Source organism: Gopherus flavomarginatus, chromosome 5 (genome assembly GCF_025201925.1).
Source record: "Gopherus flavomarginatus isolate rGopFla2 chromosome 5, rGopFla2.mat.asm, whole genome shotgun sequence".
In the NCBI taxonomy this organism is placed as follows: domain Eukaryota; kingdom Metazoa; phylum Chordata; order Testudines; family Testudinidae; genus Gopherus; species Gopherus flavomarginatus.
In genome coordinates, this window is record NC_066621.1 from 114866054 (window position 1) to 114890384 (window position 24331).

The 24331-nt window shown below is 39.3% G+C and overlaps 1 protein-coding gene across 8 annotated transcripts in view; it reads left to right on the forward strand.

Moving 5' to 3' along the window:
• Positions 1–24331, forward strand: part of MIPOL1 (mirror-image polydactyly 1) — a 280583-nt gene that overhangs the window by 81112 nt on the left and 175140 nt on the right. For all 8 annotated transcript variants that reach the window (XM_050953929.1, XM_050953930.1, XM_050953926.1 and 5 more), the window contains 3 exons: positions 17934–18063; positions 23792–23825; positions 24086–24256. In XM_050953929.1, the coding sequence (XP_050809886.1) occupies positions 17934–18063; positions 23792–23825; positions 24086–24256 (335 nt within the window). The remainder of the gene's footprint in view (positions 1–17933; positions 18064–23791; positions 23826–24085; positions 24257–24331) is intronic.

Here is a 24331-nt window from a genome sequence, read left to right on the forward strand (position 1 = left end):
GGACATAGCAGTAAACCATGCAGACCTGTGAATGTGAATCAAAGCTTTGAAGTTTTAAGAACATTAGGGTAACTTTTTAATAAATTTTCCCCCTCTCATCTTTTCTCTGTTTCTGCATCTCCTGGTTCTGGAAGAGCAGAAGTCTCTAATTGCTGGGAGACTGGGTGTCCTTTTATTTCTAGCCTGACTGAAAGGAGAAAGTCTCCAATATCTTTCGAGTGTTTACGTCCTTCTTGGTTTTACCAGTCTAAACGTTTCAGATAACTCCAAACTATGGAGTGCTTATCTAAGTTATCTGAACCAAACTGGACTTGTGGAGGTTTGCTGATCTGTCTAATAAAAACGTCAGGGACAGACCTACCTTATCATTAAAGAGTTTAGTAATGAAGATTTAGTGTATTGAGACAAATGATTTTTTTCATTTTGTTAAGTTTGTTGAGAAAAGGGGAACACATGGTGTTATGATTTCATTTAACTAGTTAATGTTTAATTGCTACTGTATATAACACATGGAGAGTGAAGGTTATAAATATGGGTGTTTGCATTCTTCCTATTGCTTAGTACTGACTTTGTGATAAGAAAATTACTCCAGAAAAGTACATTGTAAAAAGCATCAGATGAAGACATAATAAAAACATTTACCGTCTTCTTTGGGAGGGATTACTATTCACTTTTTAAACATGAACCTTCCAATTTATATAAGGCCTTGCTGAGTTAAAACCTGTGTGAGAAAGGCAGAAAAAAATACCTTTATACCTTAGTTCCTCCTGTGCTGCTGACATATCGGGCAGTCCAGTTTCTGCATTGATTATGGTTGCTTTCTAGTTGTGGTACTTCTTCCCAGGTGATGGCAATGTATTCAGTATTCTCTGTCACTTCTGCCAGTTCTTCCTTTTGCCTTCCTTGCTTTCTCTTTCCTCTTTCGGGTATGCAGTTCAGTGTTTGCTTAGCACATTTCCGATCTGCCATATGGTGTTCACGTCCCAACCACCTGAGCCTTCTTTCTTTTCTAACATGTCCTGCTCTGTCATCAGCCTGATCCTTTAAAATCCTGGAACGGTTACTGAATGCAATCTGGAATCAGATCTATGTTTCTTTGTCCTTGAACTTTTCTCTTGCTAGAACACTGTTTGTCTGTCTTCATGATCTTTGAGCTTAAGTTGTAATGTGGACACTAAAATATAATAATCTGAGCCAACGTCTGCTTCTCTACTGACTCTGACATCCCTCAAAGAATATAGCCCATTTTTGATACACACATGTGGTCTGTCTGGTGGATAGTTGCATTGTCTCATGATCTCTATTTGACCTTGTGAATCCTCTTGTCCTCCTATCTTTAGGGTGTTTGTGCCACTGAAAATCGAGAGTTATTCATCATTGCCAGTTTGGATGCCTTCCGCTTCTCTGCCTGTGACTACTTCCCAGCCAGTAGAGTTGTTACCAATTTGTGCACTGAAGTCACGTATAATCAGCTTGATTTTGTGGATAGGCACATCGTCCAGTTCTTGCTGCATCTGCTTATAGAATGTATCTGTTTCACTGTGGCCTGCTGTTTGTTGGTGCATATACTTGTACAGGTGTAATGTCTTGTTTGGAGCATGGCTGTCTTTATTCTGTTGTTCACTGCCTCCCGAGTCAGCAGAGTGTTTGCTGTGATATTATCCAGCATAATTCCTGCACCTGAGTATAAGATTGTGGTACTATCAAACACCATCTTGCCACTTCCTGTCCAGATCATTTCACTGATACTATTCTTATTTCTTATGTAACTTGTGCCAGTTTTTCTGTACTATACAAAGTTCATAATTCCACATGCCTGTTCTTGTTACAAATTTGGTCATCAGGATTCGATGTCTTGATTCTAGCTTCTTTTTGGCTTTCACTGAGATCTGTCTTATTTGGGTTTTAAGCTCCATTTGCATCTACCATCCTCAGTTTTTGGTTTAAGATGGGGTGGGCAAACTACGGCCTGAGGGCCACATCCGGCTCACTAGCCGATTTAATCAGGCCTTTGAGCTCCCACTGGGGAGCGGGGTCTGGGGCTTGCCCTGCTCCCACAGTTCAGCCAGGGAGCAGGGTCGGGGGCTGCTCTATGCACACATGCCGTGGCGCTGTGTGGCTCCCGGAAGTAGTGGTATGTCCCCCATCCGGCTCCTATGCAAGAACTGTAGCCAATGAGAGCCGTAGGGGCAGCGCCTGTAGATGGGGAAGCACGCAGAGCTGCCTGGCCGGACGCAGAGCCGCCTGGCCGCACCTCTGCATAGGAGACATGCTGCTGCTTCTGGGAGGGAGCTGCCTGAGGTAAGTGCCACCCGGAGCCTGCACCCCAAGCCCCTCTGGTGCCCAAATCCCCTGCCCCAGCCCAGAGCCCCCTCCCACACTCCAAAACCCTTGGTCCCAGCCTGAAGCACCCTCCTGCACCTCAAACCCCTCATCCCAGCCCCACCCCAGAGCCCACACCTCCAGCTGGAGCCGTCACCCCCCCACACACACACCCTAACCCCCTGCCCCAGCTTGGAGCCCCCTCCTGCACCCTGAACTCCTCATTTCTGGCCCCACCCCAGAACCTGCACCCCCAGACAGAGCCCTCACCCTCTCCTCTACCCCAACGCCAATTTCATGAGCATTTCGTGGCCCGCCATACAATTTGCATACCCAGACATGGCCCTCGGGCCAAAAAGTTTGCCCACCTCTGGTTTAAGAGAACTGTTTCTGTTACAATAATGCTTTACCTGAGTGGGTTGTAAACCCAACTGCAGAAGCCTCCGTTTTTATCCACACTTGGGATTGGGACTGGCACTGTTTCTAAAAAGAGAGCTCATTTTTAAATGTAAATTGCCATAGAGTTCAGGAGCAAATAACCCAAAGCTTGTCACTATATACTTTTCATTTCTAGAGCTTCTAAAGAGGAAGAGCAGAAATATCTAGGGGGTTGATAGGAGAATAACAAAAGATTAAATAAAAAAGAGTGAGGAAAGAAACACAAGGTGTGTGTTTGTAGTCATAGATATAAGAAATAACATACTGTCAAATGTAGTCTTTATCATTCCTTTTTACAGCCCAGACAGTGAGTTTCAGCCTCTGTCTTGGGTTTCCGTCTCTGCCCCAAGTAGCTGGGACTGGGAATAGGGGAGAATTTTGTTGTTATTGCAGTTCTTTGACCACTAGAGGCTGTTATTCCTGCTGCTGCTGCTTGCCATAGGCTGGCGTGTGCTCTCTCTCTCTTTGGGTTTCCGTCTCTGCCCCAAGTAGCTGGGACTGGGAATAGGGGAGAATTTTGTTGTTATTGCAGTTCTTTGACCACTAGAGGCTGTTATTCCTGCTGCTGCTGCTTGCCATAGGCTGGCGTGTGCTCTCTCTCTCTTCTAATTCTTTACTACTCCCCCTGCCTGACTCTCTCTCCTCTAAGCCATCATCTGTGGAGGTATTGTGAACTTAATTATCCTGGTGGAGGAGGGAGTAAGTGAAGAAGCATCAGGTGAAGGCAGAGGAAGAGAGAGCTATATAGGGATTGAGAGTAGCATGATGGAAAGGGAAACAGGGAACTCTGTGGGAGAGAAGGTTGTAGGAGAGGAAGGAGGAGATCTCACACGAGGGACTGTGATGAGGAAGGAGAAACCTCTCAAAGGGGACAGAGGAAGGGATGGACACCAAAGGTGGAAAAGAAGAAAGGAAAGTTGCCCTCCCCAGGGGTGGGAGAAGGGGGAACCACACCAAAAAAGGTAAAGGGAGAGTGGAAAGTAAGGGTGGAGACACTACAAAGAAGAGATGGGGAGACAGAAGGTGAATATCCCTTCAAAGGTGTGAGAGTAGGGAATGGATCTCAGTCTGAACGAGGATGATAGCCCACTAAACCTTTCCCAAGAAGAAACAAATAGATATATAGGGAGCAACCAGTGTCTGCTAGCAGGAAGGAGCAATTGTGTGTAAGGGAGAGTTGCAGGGTCTAGTTGAAGGGTTTGTAAAAACTTCCTAAAGCACCAGACCTTTGAGAGTTGCTCCTTCACTGGTTTTGTGCTCTAGGTATATTTGCTATATAGAAAGTAGAGTCTTGCAGGCTCTTTATTTTAGTAGGGCTCTGTCACTGCCACAAAGTGTACTTAGTGACACAATGTCACACTGCAATATAAGGGGTTGAAGTATGCAGAATGAGACTGATGACCAAGAATGGCACCAGTGATGTCTCTTCTCAAGTCTCTCTGGTCTGAGCTTCAGGCTCATTGCATTTCATGGTTGCTCAATACACTCTCATGGCCAATACAGTCTCTCTCAAGCACAAAAATACCTTTTCTCTCACAGTAGATTAGACTCCCCACATAGATATGGGAGATGAGACGTGGATCAATGACCCTGAAGAAGAGAAAATTTCTTCAGGGTGAGGAGAGGTGGAAAAGTCACATCTCTGAACTCGTACTTTCCAAAAGGGACAATCCAACCATGCTGATTAAGCAAGTGATCAGCATACTGATTCTAAAAAATTACTCTGGCTAATTTGACCAGCCGTAAGAAGGCTTCCAGGTTATCTGCTCTATCCAGTACATTTTGGACAAGGAATGGTCTGTTCCTACATTCCATTAGATCATGTAAATAATTTTCCCTCCCTCTCAAAGAAATAGGCCAACACATTTCTTGGGTGCCACTTTGGCGTTCCTGTTATCTAGGTTGGCAAAGGAGGAGGATGTAGATTGGGAACTTTTTACTTAGTAACCTAGTTTCTCCAAGTCCTGACTATACAACCTGAAACATCGCAACCTGTATTTGTTGTGTTGGTAGGGTTGGAATTGTTTTTCTGAAATGTGAATTAATTAAATATCATGGTAAGTCAACAAAGCAGGGTTACGCAGCTTTACTAAGGGAGTGACATCGCAATCATTTTGCTTGTAGAAGGACTTGTATGTCACCCCAAACAATGGCTATAAGGAAAGACATGGAGAAATACGATAAACAGTTAGGAAATTACCACTAGCCTTTCATTTGTGTTTTAATATGTCATCAAAACCTTGTAATATAACTACAGTGTTGATGCACAATTTTAGATTTTGTGAAGACAAACTTCTTTTGAAAATGTTGGTTTATTGGGGTTTTTTTGGAGAGTTACTGATGAAGGAATTAACTACTGGTGGATGTGTGATGGCTGGTTGTGTTGTTACTTTCTGTTCTGGTTTTAGCTATTTACTTGGACATGTTGCCTCACTTGGTTAACATTAGCAGGCAGCATTCCCAACCTGCTCTATGAACTCATAAAGCCTAAAGTCACCCCCTTCATGGAGCTCAGTTCTATTAACAAACAAAACAAGATACAATTAAAGAGCTGCGAGGGTTCCTCCATCACCATCTTAGAAGACCCTCTATCTCTGAGAGCCACTCCCCCTCTCTTATATCTACATAGGGTAACTAGACATATGCCGCAGTGAATCAGCCAAACCGACGTATCTCTTTTCCAGCTGTATTAACACTGTTTAATGTGGTGAAGTGTTTCAGATAAACACTGCCAGCCCATTAGAGTTAATGGTTGAAATCTTGGCCTAATTGAAGTCAATGGCAAAACTCCTAGAACACTCTTAACCAAAAGAAGGCTGAGGGGAGATATGGTTGCTCTCTATAAATATATCAGAGGAATAAATACCAGAGAGGGAGAGGAATTATTTAAGCTCAGTACCAATGTGGACACAAAAACAAATGGATATAAATTGGCCATTGGGAAGTTTAGACTTGAAATTAGACAAAGGTTTCTAACCATCAGAGGAGTGAAGTTCTGGAACAGCCTTCCAAGGGGAGCAGTGGGGGCAAAAGAAATATCTGGCTTCAAGACTAAGCTTGATAAGTTTATGGAGGGGATGGTATGATGGGATAGCCTAATTTTGGCAATTAATTGATCTTTGACTATTAGCTATAAATATGCCCAAAGGCCTGTGGTGAGATGTTAGATGGGGTGGGATCTGAGTTACTACAGAGAATTCTTTCCTGGGTGTCTGGCTGGTGAGTCTTGCCCACATGCTCAGGGTTTAGTTTATCGTGTTATTTGGGGTCGGGAAGGAATTTTCCTCCAGGGCAGATTGGCAGAGGCCCTCTGGTTTTTCACCTTCCTCTGCAGCGTGAGGCACAGGTCACTTGCTGGAGGATTCTCTGCACCTTGAAGTCTTTAAACCACGATTTGAGGACTTCAGTAGCTCAGACATAGGTTAGAGGTTTGATACAGAAGTGGATGGGTGAGATTCTTTGGCCTACGTTGTGCTGGAGGTCAGACTAGACAATCATAATGGTCCCTTCTGACCTTAAAGTCTATGATTCTATAATTCTATTGATTTCAGTGGGCTCAGGATTTCACCCACTATATTTCATTTAGCTATGTTGCCACTGGAAAAAATTGCTCTATATACCTTTTAAATGACAATTGCACTAGAATTGCTATTAATTGACAAAATTTACAGTATTGTAATTCTCTTTTTTGGTTAGTTTTTATTAGTGGAAGATCTGTTCCCTTCCCCTCCCCCCCCCATGCACAATCCAAACTAAAGGCAGGTCTACACTACCACTTAAGTCAAACTGATTATGTTGCCCAAGGTGTGAAAAAGATACCCTCTGAGCGACAGAAGTTACAGCAACATAAGCACTATCCGCACCAGCCCTATGTCAGCGGCAGATGCTCTTCTGCCAGTATAGCTTCCGCCTCTCATGGAGGTGGAGTAATTATGCCGAAGGGAGAGCGCACTCCTGTCGGCATAGAGCGTCCGCACCAGATGCCCTACAGCAGCTGCGCCAATGTAGCGCTTCTAGTGTAGACCTGTCCTCAGTTACCATCATGAATTCAGAAATTGTGAAACAGCAGCAGAAAATAATTTGTACCAATCTTGGGGGAGAGAAAGTTGGTCGTGAGAGGAGAGGAACAGGAGTGTAGTAAAGAGATCCATATCCAGTGTACTGGCTGGGACAGAAAACTAATGTTGGGCTAGGATTTTCAAAGAAGCCTTTGAAAGTCGCAACCTTGGTCATTACTTGGACTGTGCTTATGAGTTTTAAAAAATGCATTCAGAATCTGATACAAAAATAAAATAGCTTAGCAGATATTCCATGCTTACATCAAGTTTTTGACTGTAGCAGTGTTCTTAAAATAGGAGACTCATACTGTGAAGGTAAAATTTTTCACAGCTTTAGAGCACTGTAAATTGTGAGACAAGTGCTTTGAGATCCCTGAATTTGAAGCGGGATATTATTTTGTTATTAAAAATCCAGTAGATAATTAAGGAACATTTGTTTTTGTGTTTACATATGAATGTATTGGAAAAAGATTGGTTGGTGAATTTTGCTATATGAATGTTTAAAATATAGAAAAGTCACCCAGTTACAGTGCTATGTTTTATGCAAATTGTGAACTGTTTTGGAGGTTCTTCCTATCTTTCTCTGTTTTTAAAAATAAAAAAGGAAAAGTCCCACCTTTTTCTCAATCTATTATCGCCTGTTTGTGTTCTATATCACTTACAGTTATACCTGTTTTGCAGCTTTATATGTTTGTCTGTCTCTCTGTTTCAAAAAAACCCACAGTAGTTATGCAGCTATAATAGAGTAAAACTTTTTTTCTTTTAGTCTGTTCAAGTACTTAATATTGTGTATTAATGTTTGTGCAGTTCTTTGGAATACTCAGATGTGGTATAGAGAATAAACATAATGAAGTGGAGAGCATTATTTAAAATGTCCTAAATTTTACTTGAAAAAATTATAATTACTGAATAAATGTGCAACAGTTCAAACAGCAAAATTGAAGAAAACAAATCATCCAATAGGATGCAAGGCTGAAGTTAAAGTTTAATTTAACATTACTTATTTCCTCTTGCTTAAGTGGTCTTTTCACTAATTAAATGCCAGTGAGGGTTATTTCTAGCACTGAGAAAAGTATATTCCATTTTTTTAAAAGCTTGCTTCAGAGTCCCCTTTTTAGACGTTAGTTATTTTTCTTTCTTGCATGTCATCCATTAAAGATTAGCTGAGGAAGGTTGGAGCATGGAGAGATTATGAATGACAGAACAACTCCTGTGGAATAATAATCAGTTTTTGGTATTTAATGCTGTTTGACTTTTGCAGACACATTTCTTATTAACCTTTGGTACAAAGAGAAATCCAGGTTCCTGATAATTCATGGAGAAGATGAATTCAAGATCCTCTTCCAATTAAACTGAAATAAGGCCAATATTGGGCTTTAGCCAAAAGAACTCACTGGTTCCCAACCCTTATGTTTATAAACCTAAATACGTATGACATTCTACATTTTTAAAAAGTATTTAATACATATACATTCACTAATTATTCAGCTCTCTGTGTGTAATTATTCACTGTGTATACAGTATATATAATTATTTCTTGGCTTTCTTGTCATTAATGTTGCATTATCCAAACCCACCTTCTAAATGTTTTATCAAAATGTGTCTTTATAAATAGTAAAATCTTTAAAAAGACAATAGTGTTCGAGTTATGAGGATGGGAGAGTACACTGAGCTGTTGAAAGAATAGACAATGTAGATTTTTCCTTGCAACTCTGATGGAGAGCCGTTGGCAACATAATGAATGTTTCACTTAAAAGTTTACTTTGAAATGATCAGAAATATCAATAGTCCAAAAACAATATAGAGGTCTAAAGTATAAAATTTGATTGAATGGAACAAGTTCAATATTTTAGTTATTAAGCCATATACAGTTTTGCTTTTTTGTAAAAATAAATCCATCATTTATTTCAGATAAGGCCCAGTTAGTCAGTTTTTGCTCCATGACGCCAAGTAAACCGTAAATATAAGAATTGTTTTTCCTTTATATACAAAAGAACGGACTTCAGTTCATCTTCTTTTTAAGGAATAGCATGGACTAAACCCACTATAGTTGTTGAAGTATAATGCACAAACATGATGATGATGTGCTTACATTTGTATACATACCCATGTTGCTTACCAATCCTTTTTCCATTAAAATAATTAAGTAAAGCTATTCAGGAATCAACGGTTATTCACAGAAAAAGGCTGAACAAGATTGCTGTGCAGTTTTTGTAAAGTCAGCTGTGTGGAATTCAGTATGTTGAAAGCAGAGAGGTTAAAGTTGTACAAGGATTAGCTTTCACAAGAGCCAGGTTAGGCAAGTCCTGTGGAGAGTCGGTATCTAAACCCACAAAAATTCTTTTTTCTTTTTTCACTGAATTGGATCTGAGTACACAGTGAAACCACGGTACAGAGTCACGTTTGATAACTGCCAACTAAACCGTTTTAGCCATTTAGTTAAATCAGTGTGTTTACAGCATTGGAAATTTAGGAGCAGATGAATACAACAAACTCAATACATATAGCAAACACAAAGCAATATAAGTGTCAGTGCTTCTATCTGTGTTTGTACAGATTGCTTTATCTACAGACTCACATTTATATGTAAATAGCTTATAGTCGGTAACTCCTAGTATAGACCAGTCAAAAATGTTTTGCAATTTTTGCTCATCAGCAATGTGCTTCTAACTATTAGTTACATGACAAAATTTAAAATAAATTAATGGTAATTTTCAAAATTGCAATGAAGAACCTGGTCAGGTGTCCATTTCATAGCAGAATATTACACACCATTTAAAAAAAAAAAAAAAAAAGCAAGACATGGGAGTTTTGCCATTGAGTTCAATGAGAGTAGAACAGGGCCTTTAGGTTCAGAACATGTCCAGGAATTATCAGCATTTTGCAATGTGTGTGAGGAGGCAGATTAATAATAGATTTTAATGACATTCACAGTAATGTAATTACTCTGTTTCAGTTTATTTGACTGTTATAAGTTCAATTTCTAAAATAAGAACTGTGTGTTAATGACTAGACCCAAACTTGAAAAAAATCTGTCAATTTATTTTGATTTCTAAAATAAATGAATAAAGAAAATATTTTTTAATGGAAATTGAGTTTTGGCAAGTGTTTTTAAACAAATATCAATAGTACCGTCCTATCTAGAAATGGCATAAACAGGCTCCAAAGCCTTCTCTGCCCAGAAGGACAGGGCATCCCAATGCTGGAGGAGGCTGCAAAGGTGAAAAGGAAGGTGGTTCTTAGTGAATGTCTTCCCTGTTTTTCTCCTTTCTTTTCCCACGCTTGCCCTCCTTCCAAAAACAAGCAAACACAAAAAAACCCAAAACCATTTACACCCATTCCACAGGGTACATTTCAGCTGACAGCTCCTTCATAGAAACAACTTAGCAGAATAGAGACCCATTACAGGAATCTTACATTCGAAGTATGACTTTATCAAGCGTGGTTTCTTGTATTTTACTTTCACTTTAATATATGTTCAGTGGGGAGAGGGAAATAGAAAATACATCATTTACTTTGTTTTCCCACAAACTAAATCTTAACTCTCCATAGAGCTATGTGAAGTATTAGTCGAATCATATAGTAAAAAAGACTTAGAAATATTTTATTTTCAGTTAGTTCTGGAAAATTTTAACTACGGAAACTCCAAGCATTTCTGCATAAAAATGTACCCTATTACCCCCAGCATTGACCATAACATTAAAAATACATACTATGCATAACCATTACAAGTACTGTGATAATTCCAAAACCAACTCTAAAGAAAAGCCGAGGTCATGCAGAGTTCAACAACCACTAATCTTGAATACTAAATCCAAAACCAAAAGAACCCTCATATCATCCACCAATATATTATTAACAGCAAGTTGCTTTTGCCACTCTTATTCCATGAAAATGCTCAATAAACAATCAAACTAGAGTTAGTAACAAAATACTAACAAACAAATAAATCCTTGCAGTATTTCTTAGAGCTTTTGGCTTGTTTTCTGAGAGAGAGAGAGAGAGAGAGACACACACACACACACACACACACACACACACACACACACACACACACACACACACACACACACACACACACACACACACACACACACACACACACACACTCTCTCTCTCTCTCTCTCTCTCTCTCTCTCTCTCTCTCTCTCTCTCTCTCTCACGGCAAAATTTTATTACTTAGTTTCTAAAACACCTTATAAAGTTCCAAAATATTAGTATATTTCATAATAGGGAATTATTCTGAAAGTCAATCCTTACAGTGTTGTAATATTTATTATATCTTCTGAGATAGTACTGTGGATAGTGATCTCATCTTTTTGTTATAAGGTCTTGCCTTTATTCTGGCTTTTTCATTTTTTGATAGGAGTAATGTTAAGTGATTTCTGCTGAGGTAGATGTTTTAAATCCTAACAATTTCTTCTTTCTTGCCTTTCCTATTCAGCTTTTCTATTTACACAGATGACCTCTAGGAAATCAGCAAACAGTCTTCGTTCCTGTGAAACATACTCCCTCCCTTCCCCCAAAGTTCTGTTGTTTGAAGAATCATGAACTAATGTTTAAACTAGAATGATTTCTAACACAGTCTCTTGCTACTACTGTATTTTAAAGGTAGTTTAAAAAGTGTGGAAGACAGGTTTGCCAACAGAATCAGGTTTAACTAAGAAAATATGTACACTACTTTGACTCAGTAAACTCATACTTGGTATGGTTCATCTTCTTCATATTTACTTTCACCCATATTAGAAAACAATTAGCTTACTAAACAAATTTGAGTATTTGGGAAAAAAATCTACTTTGAGTCTTTCTCATTTGACTAAGAATTACAGGATATTTGATAAGCTTGTTTAAAAATGGGCATATCCAAATATTATTGTAAACACCCAATGATTTGTTTTACCTGCAATATAAGTATTTTACTTAGTTGGCTTACATAGTAGCTAATAATATTTGTTAATGTAATTTAACTGCTGTGAACCTTTACTGAACAAATATTGAAATTTATACAAGTTAAAGAAAGAGACTCTCTAATGACTTTTGTAAAAGCTTCCGTTTAATAGTTAAGGAGAAAAGTTTATATGACATACCAGAAGCAATTAACAGCAGATTTTACATTTAATAAAAAGAAAGAAGCATATGTATTTGCTTTATTCATTCCATCATAATTTGCATTAGAGCTGTGGGTGTTTAATGAGCAAATTCCAACTAAAATGCTATATTGATTTTCTAAGTGAACTTTGTAGTAGCTATCTACCTCACCAAAGCTGTCTGTTTACAGTTGTTTTCTTTACTAAAAACTAAAAATGTTTAAGAGTTGATGGGCTTACCATAATGATCATTTTTAAATAAAGAGCTCCAGTATAATAGGTTTTTTGGTTACAAAAACAAAGATGTTATTAAATTATTCCAGACCAGATAAAATTTAGCTATTAAAAGTAATATATAAATATATTTCAACTGCACTTTTAGTAAGCATTGGATAACAGTCTGAGGTGTTTTTTTTTTCAATATGTGAATTTTATCTAACATTGTAGGAATAACCTCTATTAACTCTTGCATGTCCTGAGATACGCATGCTATTGCTAAAAAACAAGTCTTCGTTTTAACTTAATGCCTGAATATACATATTCAGTTCATGTATCATATTTCGGGAGGGGGGGGAATTGTATACAAAATTTTATTCTTGTTGGTGAGTTCTCAAGATAAACAGGGGAGGGTTGGTTGTTACTTCGATGGCAGGCTTCCAAGGAAAACCCAGGAGGGTGGAATTGGTGATTGAGTAGCTGGTTCTCATTTCTTAAGAGTCAGGCACTGAATTAGTGTGCTAGCATGGAACTATGAGCTATTGTGCTGCTGAAGGTGCCATCTTTTGTAGTGGACATAAGAACCTGATTATGTTCATTCACAATCCCATGACACTTTTCATAAGCATAGACAGGGCTGTGGATTCTGATGTTCCAACCTGGATAATTGCATTCTTTCTATCAAAATATCTCCCGTGGTGTTTTATTTGGACTCTCATGCTTCAGATCCTGTCTTAAATATAGCATAAAAATGTGGCGCTGTTAAACAGATGTTCTGTTTCACTCCAGAGGTGGCTGTGTTTCAGTGAGTGATGATTTCCTCATAAAGTTTGTAAAGCATTTTGAGATCCTTCCAGTTGAAAGATGCTATATAGATAAGTAAAGTTGTGGTATTGTTGATAGTAGTATTTTTCTGTAGCAGAATGCTAAATTATATAATAATACTCTCTTTTTCCTGTTCACTTTTTGGTCCTTATTTATAGAGCTGTTTTCAATAAAGGAAGGTGATACGTATAAGCCACTTAGATATGTGCTAGTGCTCACTAATGACATAATGCTTCCCAGAATTCTCCAGTGGACACAGGTAGCATGGCCACCGCAACAACAAAAGAGGGTTCAGTGTGTCTTGCCCCTGGAATGGGTGTGACCATGGCTTCTCCTGGCCATCCGTGGGGTGACTAGTGTCATTCAGTCCTAGTCCCCATAGGATCACAAGGACTGAGATTAGCTCAACACTCCACTGGAGTTTGGGGGAGGGAAGGCATACCTTGTCCTCTGCTCCACACTCCTTACACAGTTATACAGGGGTAGGTCTAGGAAAAATCCTTTTTTCCTTATTTATCTTTAAATGTGAGCTTGATACTGGGTGGAAGATAATCATTTTTTTTTTTTTTTGCAGTTGGGTATTCCTCTTCATTAGTAACTTTGAAGAATTAGCCTTATGTTCCAGTCCTACAGCTCTCCTGAACTCAGTAGGGCTCTGTGCAGCTGCAGGAGTCTGCCTTTTCCAAGTAGCTTGTAGGAGTGGGACTGTACTTCTATACATGGCATATCAATAACTCTTTAAAATGTTGACTATTGCTGTGAAAATAAATTCCTCAGCCCATTTAGCTACTGTAATAATTGCACCCTGGATGAAATGAAAGGATTTTTTAAAAGAAATATTGATATAATTTTAGAACTTTTTACATTTATGAATACTAAAAATGGTCAGATACTGTCAGAAATTAATGTACATGTTGAACATGAAAATATGTATGTAGAATCAGTAGATAATCTGGCCAGCAGAGGAGTCTGGCAGATGGCAGATAAGGCTTCTACAACCAGCCAAGTGAGTTCAGCAAGAACTCTGCTGATTTCAAGGATTTACCTTGTAACACATTTTTTTCTGGTTTCTCGGGGTGCCTGCTGCTAAGAGTCCATCTCTGTTTTGGCTCGGATAGGCTAGCCAGCCTTATACATGCTTTTTCTTTGACTTTCCAAATAATTGTTCTTTTAATAAGAAAAGGTTAAAACATTGTATTACTTTAAAAAAACCCACTTGTGACAGATTTGGAGCTGCTCTGTAATAATTTATTAATACTATATGTTGACGTGGTTATTGGGATGTTTACTGTATGAATATATTGGTTTAGTTTAATAGGGATCTGAAATGGTTCAAGATAAGCCACATCTACACAAACATTTGAGGATTGTTAAGAGACAATACCAGGACAGGAAAAGGCCCAGGAATACTGGAGATGAAAAGAACTATGTCAGTTTAAAAGGGTCTCTCTCTCGGGGGCGGAGGGGAGAGAAGGGGAGAAAGTTCTTTGGAGGAACCTGACTGAACTACATGGACCCTGCTGGCAGGTCTGAAGAAGTTAGGCCTGCTAAGGTTACCATCATGGGATGCTAAGCCTTTAGGTAACATAGGTGTGCAGATTCTGTTTGTTGTTTTAAAATCTTTTTTATCTAAATGCTTTGTTCCTCCAGTTAAAATAACCAGTACTTTGGTTTAAGAAGGCAATCTGGTCACTATATACCGCTGGTCACAAACCCCCAAAGGGAAGAACAGCAGATGCTGAAGCCAATCAGACTCCTGAGTTAGCACAGTTGATACACAGGATACTGTGGGCCAGGGCCTGGGCTAAAAGCGGGAGAATTGTGGAATTCCGCTCCAGAATAAACAGACACATTATGGTACAGACAGATAATGCCATGTCAAATTAACCAACCTGTATATCCCAGATCTATCTGGGACATAGCAGTTTTGTTGCAGCTTGCCAAGGCACTGCTGAGACACAAAGGCTGTTATGTAGGCCTCGTCAGTTGGCACCATGATGCCATCACAAATTTCAGAAATCTTATGTCCCTTTGGGAACCTGATAGGTGTAAGGACACGGTGCATTATCTGTGCCATACAGCTGTCCAGATGTGAGAATCATTCTTTGCATGTGCTACTAATTCTTTTGTCTCCAAATCACGTGTGTAGTTCTGGAGCTCAATGCTCCACCCATCCACCTAGCTTTATCCCTTGCACAGTAGCAAAGATATTGTCTCGCAAAGAGGCAGGTAGCTTCTGGTGTTGTGTCCCTCCCAAACTGTACATCTATCTGCAGCAGAAAAATTCTTTTCCTCTCGCCACCAAACTATATTCAGGTTGAAGATATTTAAATGAGTATTTAATGGACGCTCCAAATCTGGGCAGAATATTCGTGGACAATCGGGTGTGATTTTTCCTATGACACAGAAATTATTTTCCTGCGAGAAACACAATATCTTCTGTGACTGAGTAGAGGGCTCCTCTTCAATAGTGAACAAAAGGGTAGACCGTACCCCTAGAAGCAACTTGTGTAGCTGTCCCCATTCTCCTTCATCCAGCCTATTAGACTGGCCCTCTCGCCCTACCCTCAGAAGCACAAAAATCACACCTTTCTTCTTCCTTTCATCCACTTCCCAGTAATGCTTCTGGTTCTGCTACAGGTGTGACAGAAGTATTTCATACCCAGAATTCCTTTCTAGATGATCTGTCAGGATTCATTCTTCCACACCTTCCCCCAGTGAACTACAGCTCTCAGCTGCCAAAGCTGCTTGTGGAAGGGGTCAAGAAATCTGCAAGCTAAAGGGTATTCACTGTATAGATGACATTTTCATCCAAATGTTTTGATATTCTTGTGGTTAACCCTTCAAATAACTTCATTTATTGAACAGTCCTAATGTCACATTAGGCAGAACTGTAGAAAGCGTGGCATTTGTGATACTCTATCTAAGGTGACCAGGGTAGGAGTTTCCCCTATGTCAAGCCTCTGTGTTTTGGGCATTCTAGATAGTCCCTGTTCGAGTAATGCCAGGAAATGAATTGCTGCAGCACTTAGAGTGACCAAAAGAGTCATTTTATGAAAATGGATATCAGCTTCTTCCCCTCACATTCTTTGATTGGCTAACTGACCAAACCAACATTGCCCTCTTGGAAAAACTGACATTAATCTATGGAGACATAAGATCCAACTATGAAGATGTTTGATCTTTCATGAGAGTATTACAGTTGAATCCAGGTAGATTAGGCGTCTGATGCTTCTCCCCTTTTTTAGTTTTGCAGTGGGAGGTTGTTAAGGAATTATTTATCTTGTAACACTCAGGAGTAATTATCTATGAATATTTCATGCTGTGATATTGTTAAATCCATAGTCTTGCTGTTTTCTTTGTCATTGTATTTGAATATATCTGTATGTATATATTAAAACTTCTGAAAAATAACAAAAAAATTACATTTCATCATGGGGTATTTTCTCAACAAAATTTAGTCATGAGCAACAGTTTGTTCTGGTACTTTTGACTACAGTGACATTTTACTGCTAGTTTGTCTTTGAATATTTTCTATAAATATTTTTTAATGTATTTATTTGGTACCAATGATATATATACAGTAGTAAGCAAAAAGTGTATTATAAAATATAATTACAATTTTATATAGTGCCATTCCCGTGAAGTATGGTAAAGAGCTTTATACTAAATTGGACAGAGCCACTTTAATGCAGACATAATAATAATGTACAAAGGTGAAGCAGGAAAAAAGAAACTAAAATAGAAAAAGCAGCAGAGTTTGCTCTAGGCTAAAGTGAACAGGATCTATTTAAGGTGAGACTTGAAGAAAGGAAATAACTCATCCATGACTCAGAGAATGGGAGGGAATTCCAGATATAGAGGGGGAAGTACAAATGCTATAGCCTTTGACTCAGCAGAATCTTGAGAATACTGAAAAACATGCCAGCATGTGGAGGCATCAGAGTTGGGTGCAGGAGAACTATGTGAATTAAAGATTAGTTCATTAGAGTGAAAGGGGCCAACGGAGAACTTTGAAATCCAGGGGAATAACTTTTGATTTGAATTTGGAGATTCAATTCCAGTGCCAATGGTAAAGGATATAGTCCTTCTTCTTGGAATAAAAGTAGTCTCACTGCAGCATCCTGAGTGCCTTGAAGTTGAGAATAGGGATTTAGGATAACTGCAAAGAGAGATCTGCAATATTAGAGAGGGAGAATGATGAAAGAATATGAATAAAGATTTTAGCAGAAGCAGGGTTGAGGTAGGGATTCTGATAGTGTACCAGAGATGGTGTTAGCCATGTTGACAAGAGAGATGTAGGAAGAAAAAGTAAGCCCAGTGTGAAGAATGACTTTAAGTTTCTGTCCTTGGGAGCAAACTAACAGTAAATCTTAGTTTATTGGCACCTAATGCTCAAAGGTCCCTGAATGCTTAACAGATAATAGAATGATATATTAACAATAAAGTAAAGGCTTGACAGGGAGAGAGGGATGCTGACCATGTTATCTTTGTAATACCAGAGAGGCACCATGCAAGAGCTAAATTGTGCACCACTTTGGGGCTGGTTAAAGTGTGGTGTTAAAGCAACTTCAGGAGATCCTTTCTCTTATTCTGATGTCTTGCTGTAAGAGAAGGGGTCTAGTTGTATCTGATATGAATGTGAGCATCAGGAATTAGCTTTGTATTCAGAGTCACTGCTTCACACAAGTGATGGTTTCCTTGTTCTGTGTGATGAGTTTAAAGGTCAATCTTGAAACCTTGTCCCTTCCTTGTTCCTCTAGGTATGTTAACTAGCAGTAGCACTTCGATATTCTCAAAACTGTAAAGCAAAATCTTGTTATGGTATCTTCACATTAGCAAATGTTTTGTATAGGAAGTACAGTCACGACCTGATCCAAAGGACACTGAAGTGAGTGGAAAGAACATTGATTTCAATAGGCATTAGATAGGGCCCCATGTGAGGATACAACTAAAGCTGTGCTAAACACGCTGGTCATTTTTGCAGCACTCGTGGAAGAAGTTTATACTGCTCAGCGAGAACGTGATGAAGCTGTCATGGCTAGACTTAGGTTAGCCAATGAAGAACGAGATGAAGCACTTCTTCGAGCCAAGCATTTGGAGCAGTCTCTTAAAGGGTATGTATGTTTTTTCTGCTATGTGTAAAAAGATGGCTGTTTATTGGAAGCCAAGGGAAACCTGCTAGAACTCAAAAGTGAATATGTGGTAAATCTTAACATGAATTTCAATGTGATAGAATGTAAGAGAACAGCAATAGTCTCAATATTCCAACTGTATATGTAGGTTTTAAAAAAAAAAAGAAAAGATCAAACGAGGTCATGTTGTTCTCCCCAGATGGAGAACAAGGTGAATGATTCTGGCTGGAAAAAAAAAAAAGAAAAGAAAAAAAAAGAGAAAAAGATCCACTATTGATTTATTCAGAGATAAATCAGGGAAGTGTGACATTTCATACAGGGGGTTTGTCACATGGAGTACAAGGTTGTTGGTCAGAAGTTGCACTGTATAGGAAATCAATTGAATCTTTGAGTCCACTAGACATTTCTTTTAGCAAAATATCTACTAATTACAGAGGAAGTGCAAAAAAAAATATGTGCATTACTCTCCTACTCCTTCTTTTTTATGCAAAAGTCATTCTTAATTTAGGAGGAACTATTTCAATTTCTCATTCTCTTTCTCTTTTCATTTGTATTTTTTATCCTTTTTGATCTTTCTCTCTTCTTCTACTGTTTCCTCTTCTCACTTTCTTGCCCACCCCTAATTTTCTCCTTTTCCCCGTTTCCCCAGTACATCCTCTCTAGCTTGCCCTTTATTTCTCATTTGGCCAACAATTTCCACCTTCCTTCCACCCAATATTTATAGAAAATGGAACAGCCCCAACAGGACAGATTGAGAGACTGAATCTGTGGCCTAGCGATCAGGGACTCACCTGAGATGTGGGAAGGACTGCCAGAGGCAGAACAAGGACTTGAACCTGAGTCTCCCGCATCCCAGGAGAGTGCTCTAACTACTATTGGGTGTGTGTGTGTGTCTCACCAGAAACTGCATTCTGGATCTGAGGACCCATCCCAACAAAAGTTTTATTGAAACTGATACATTTAGACAAATCTGCTTTTTTCCAGTGAAAAAACATTCTGTCAAAAAATGCCAGCTCTAGTGAGCAAACCCGTCTAGTGTTTCCAATCACAGAATGTGCCAGTGGAATGATAGAGTAGGTAATGCAGGTGAGGGAATGACGTTATATGTGAAAGAAAGCATAGAATCAAACGTAGTAAAAAATCTTAAATTAATCAAACTATTCCATAGAATCTCAATTTCATGCTGGATTAATATGAATGTAGCAGTAGAAAAATACTACTGACCACCTGACCAGGATAGTGACAGCGTTTGGGAAATGCTTAGGGAGATCAGAGAGGCTACAAAAACAGAAAACTCAATAATAATGGGGAATTTCAACTATCCGTATATTGACTGGGTACATGTCACTTCAGGACAGGATATGGAGATAAATTTTCCAGACTCTATTAATGACTGCTTCTTGGAACAGCTAGTCTTGGAACCCACAGGGGAGAAACAATTCTTGAGTTAGTCCTAAATGGCACACAAGATCTGGTCCAAGAGGTGAATGTAGCTGAATCGCTTAGTAATAGCAACTATAGTGGAATTAAACTTAATATCTCTGTAGGGTGGAAAATACCAAAGAAACCCACCACAGTAGCATTTAACTTCAAAAAGAGGAACTACACAAAAATGAGGAGGAAATTAAAGTCATGAATAAAATCCCTGCAAGCTGTATGGAAACTTCTTAAAAACACCATAATAGAGGTTCAAACTAAAGGCACAACACCATGCTCTGGATGTCCCTGAACCTCGACTGCCAGAAGCTGGGACATGATGAAAGAGGCTGGATCCCTCAATAAATTGCCTTGTTCTGTTCACTCCTGCGAAGCATCTGGCACTGGCCACTGTCAGAAGATGGGAGAGTGGGCTCAATGGAGCATTGGTCTGATGCAGTGTGGCCATTCTTACACTGTTATGAATGCAGAGGTTTAGTGTGAGTGGAGAAAGATGCAGGACCCAGATGCCCCCCAATACACACTCACTCTTTCTCTCTGCAAATGTGTTGCTGTACTGAAGATAAAACAATAGATAGCTTCTTGTAAGCCATTCCCCTTCCCTCTTTGCTTCTGTTGTGGACTCTAATGGAGCACACTGCAAGAGCAGCTTGTGTATAGTTCCAAGTGTCAGGCTCAGGCAGCAGCTTTACTCCTTTCATAGCTCTTGTTCAGCCTGGGTTTCACCCACAGACAACTCTCACAACAGCAGCATAAAGGCTTCTGGTGCATAGGGTGACGAGATGTCCTGATTTTATAGGGACAGTCCCGATTTTTGGGTCTTTTTCTTGTATAGGCTCCTATTACTGCACACCCACCTATCCCAATTTTTCTTACTTGCTGTCTGGTCACCCTGTTGGTGCAAGGGTATATGGGGAAGGGGAACAGAGTACTAGAAAGGAGGAGGGTATGGGGGCATAAGGGAAGAAGAGCCAGCAAAGCACATATGTAAGAGCAATAAGTTAAATAGGGAAATAAAGAAAAAGTATACAGAAAAGAGAGATAAGAAGTGGGGGGGGGAGCATCTGAGAAAGAAGAAGTAAGAGAAAATAGCCAGAGAGAAAGGAAAGATGACATCTGCTGACCTGGCAGAAGAGAGGTGTTCTAACAGAAAAAGGTTGGGAACCATTGCTCCAGGGAGCCAGAGAAAGCCCTAAGCATGTCTGTTTGTACGAAGCCACTAAATAGCTCCATGTATCAGGCAGGTAAAGAATATCAGGATGATATATCTGGCTCTGTTTCCTCAGTATGAGCCCTGGAACTGGTCCTCCTTTGCAGAATGAGAATTAAGTATTGTTCCAAATGTTCACAATTCTGGAAATTGTGCTGCAACTTGAGCTCAGCCCCATAATGTGTTGTATCACTGCAAACAGACAGTATTTCACAGTAACAAGTATAGTATCTGTAAGTTTGTACCACATAAAGTAAATTCAATAGATTTTGCATTGTACTTAGTTGCTACTTTTAAATATTTTACTTTAGTAGGAAACCTCATTAACTGTTTCTTTTCTCTGGGTCAAAATGGATATCTGCCTCTCTTTGGGTATTTTTATTAGCTGAAGCAATAGGCATTTTTTCTTACTCTAATCCCCTAGAGTAAATGTGGTTTCTGTATCAGAGATAACTGGTAGGAAAGACTTAAATTAGAAAAAACTATTCTCATGAAGCTTCCCTTATAAACTTTTTTCTTGGTATCAGAGGGGTAGCTGTGTTAGTCTGGATCCATAAAAGCATCAAAGAGTCCTGTGGCACCTCATAGACTAACAGACGTATTGGAGCATGAGCTTTCGTGGCTGAATGCCCACTTCGTCGGATGCAGCTCATGCTCCAACATGTCTGTTAGTCTATAAGGTGCCACAGGACTCTTTGCTATATTTTCTTGGTGGAGCTGCTGATTTTTACATGATAAACAACCTGCATTTTTCCAGACAGAAATGCTCCCCATTACTTTTCTACATTTGTATTCAACCTCTTGGTACTGAGAGTTGGCAATTTGCATTCATGCTTTGTTGTTTATACTTGATGATTGTATTAGAGAAAAAAGCTGAGAAATGCCAGATGCCAATGGGTTAAAATAAAACTAGATACATTTGCAATAGTATGGCTGCCTTTAATGTGTGCTCTGTTAGGCCTTGGCTACACTGGCACTTTACAGCTCTGCAACTTTCGCACTCGGTTGTGAAAAAACACCCCCCTGAGCGCTGCAAGATACAGCGCTGTAAAGCCTCAGTGTAATCAGTGCCGCAGCGCTGGGAGCACGGCTCCCAGCGCTGCAAGCTACACCCGTAAGGGATGTGGTTTACGTGCAGCGCTGGGAGAGCTCTCTCCCAGCGCTGGCGCTCCGACCACACTCACACTTCAGCGCTTTGAAATTTCAAGTGTAGCCATACCCTTAGTCAATTGAGTTTTACAAGTTTCTTAAGTATCACTGCCCATAAATCTGGCCCAAAATCAGATCTAGGAGATAGCCTTACCCACAAAGGGTGGTAATACTCATTTTTTCCTTCTAGTTGGCTGAGTTCTACCGTTGACCCACCCTGTTAGCAGGTGTTGGAAACGCATATGGAGATGCCAGTTGAACCCTGCTGACTCACAGTGGCAGGCGTAGATCATTTGCCTGCTCTGGAAATGATGATGGCCCCATTAGTCAGAGGAGCGTAGGGACTTGGACTGATCTGTTTTAAAGGAGGAACTCTAGGGATAACCAAGCTAGGAGTGACAGTTCAGGCTGGAGTTTACATTTTGTGTGTAAACTTGTTAATAAGGTCAAATCTCATCAAAGAGGTAAGATTCAGACCTACTCAGCACATGTTTACTGTTTTGGGGTATGCTGGGAATACCATCTGCTCAGAACCTCCCAAATAAATGTGTTCCACTATACAGCAGCAATAGAGCATTCCTTTCTGAATTGCTTCCCGTGATTACAAGAATTCAGGAGGCTTTGTCTGACTATGAACTTGTACAAATTGATCAAAAAGCACAGAGGAAATTCACTAATTACCATACTAGGTAAGTGCACTAGTATTAAATGTCAAAGGTCAGATGGCAAGAATGGGTTGATTTCCTAGCCTCGTGTGCATAAGAGTCTATACCATATTTAGGTTCATGAAGACTAGTGCATTCAAAGGCACAGCGTTAGTACACTGTCAATTGCTGTGTGGCAGAGGGATGTTGGAAGGGTGATCTCTGACAACAGCATCACAGTACAAATTATATCTAGTTCTTTGGCAGACATTGGAACTTTGATGATTACAGTATCTGTTTTTGAAATGTTACATTACAGCCTCTGCCAGAACTGCTTTTTCTTAAGCTGCTTAGTATGTGCTGGATCCACCACTTGCTTAAGTATCCATGAACGGAGTGAGACTGCACTTCTTTAATGTTTAAGCTTATTTTTTAACAAGGTGTTAATCTCTGTATTTTGGACCCCCAAATGTTCTGTAAATAATCAGATGTTTAGATGTTAATTATAATTAACTTTTTAATTATTATAGAAAAAAGTGTAATTTCCTGTTTAATCACCTCTGTATGCAGAATTTCGTGCTATTACTCATTGCTGTTGCAGAGCACAATTGTAGTTGTTCGGCAAAACTCTAAAACTGTGTATTGCTTTTTTACATATGAGTAAATGGGCCAGCGAAACAAGGAAAGAAAGAGTTCAATATCTTTGTTCCAGAATTAAGGAAGGGCACCACTGGAGGCTTAAATTAACTCCTCTATTTTATGATAGGATAAAACAAAATTTCTAAGTGAGGTTTAACTATAATGTTTGTCCTCCTAGGTGGAGGGGAAGAATTACGTTTTGTTAAAACAACCCTTTCTTCCCCCACCCCCACAAACCTACTGTCCCATTTTATTTTGGGGTGCAATAAAGACAACAAGAATATAATTTCAGGTTAAAGTTGTAAGTCCAGAAATAAATAAAATAAGAGCACCAGTGCTTTCTATCACTAGGGAACTTTCTTCATCTAAGCACATATGAACAATTGATCCTTGTAGTCATATATAGCAGTAAACATTAATAACTTAACAGTCTGAAGTCAGTGCTGAAGATATGGAGCATTATTGAAAGATGGAGTCGAGCAGGTGGCACTTTAATATGTTCAGTGTCATGGTTGACTCTAAAGACTAGTAGAATGAAATTACTTGAGGTTCTAAAGATTTAAAAAGCGAACTCATTTTGCTGCACTAAGGAAATGCTACTGATCAGGCTTTCTGTGTCCCTTTTTTCTAGGCTAGAAAATATTAACCCTGAAGAAAATGACATGGTAAGCCATTCTCTGAGGAGATTTCTTGATGTCAGTCTTCTATCTTAGAGGCTTAAGTTCAATTGAGTGGGTTTCAAGAACTAAGATGTGGGAAAAAAGAAGAATTGACACACTAATAATGTACATCTTTGCTGCAATAAGAAAATTCAATAACTTCACTCAGTCAATTTACAATTCACATGTGCCTATTAATTAAAACCCTATATTAAATAAAATATATTAAAACTTCATGTCTGACTAACATATAATGCTGTTGGTAGACATTACAGGAATTACTGAACAGAATAAACAATGCAGACACAGGGATAGCTATACAGAAGAATGGAGCTATAATTGTGGATCGAATACACAGGACCAAGGAGCGTAGAAAGAATATAACAGCTGAGGAAATGAATGCAGTGATAGAAGAACGGGATGCTGCTTTGTCTCAAGTAAGTCCCTACTAATCTATAAAAACATTCAATGCCAAATTCTCTCTCCCCCATCTTTGGGGAAGCAAAGTCTTC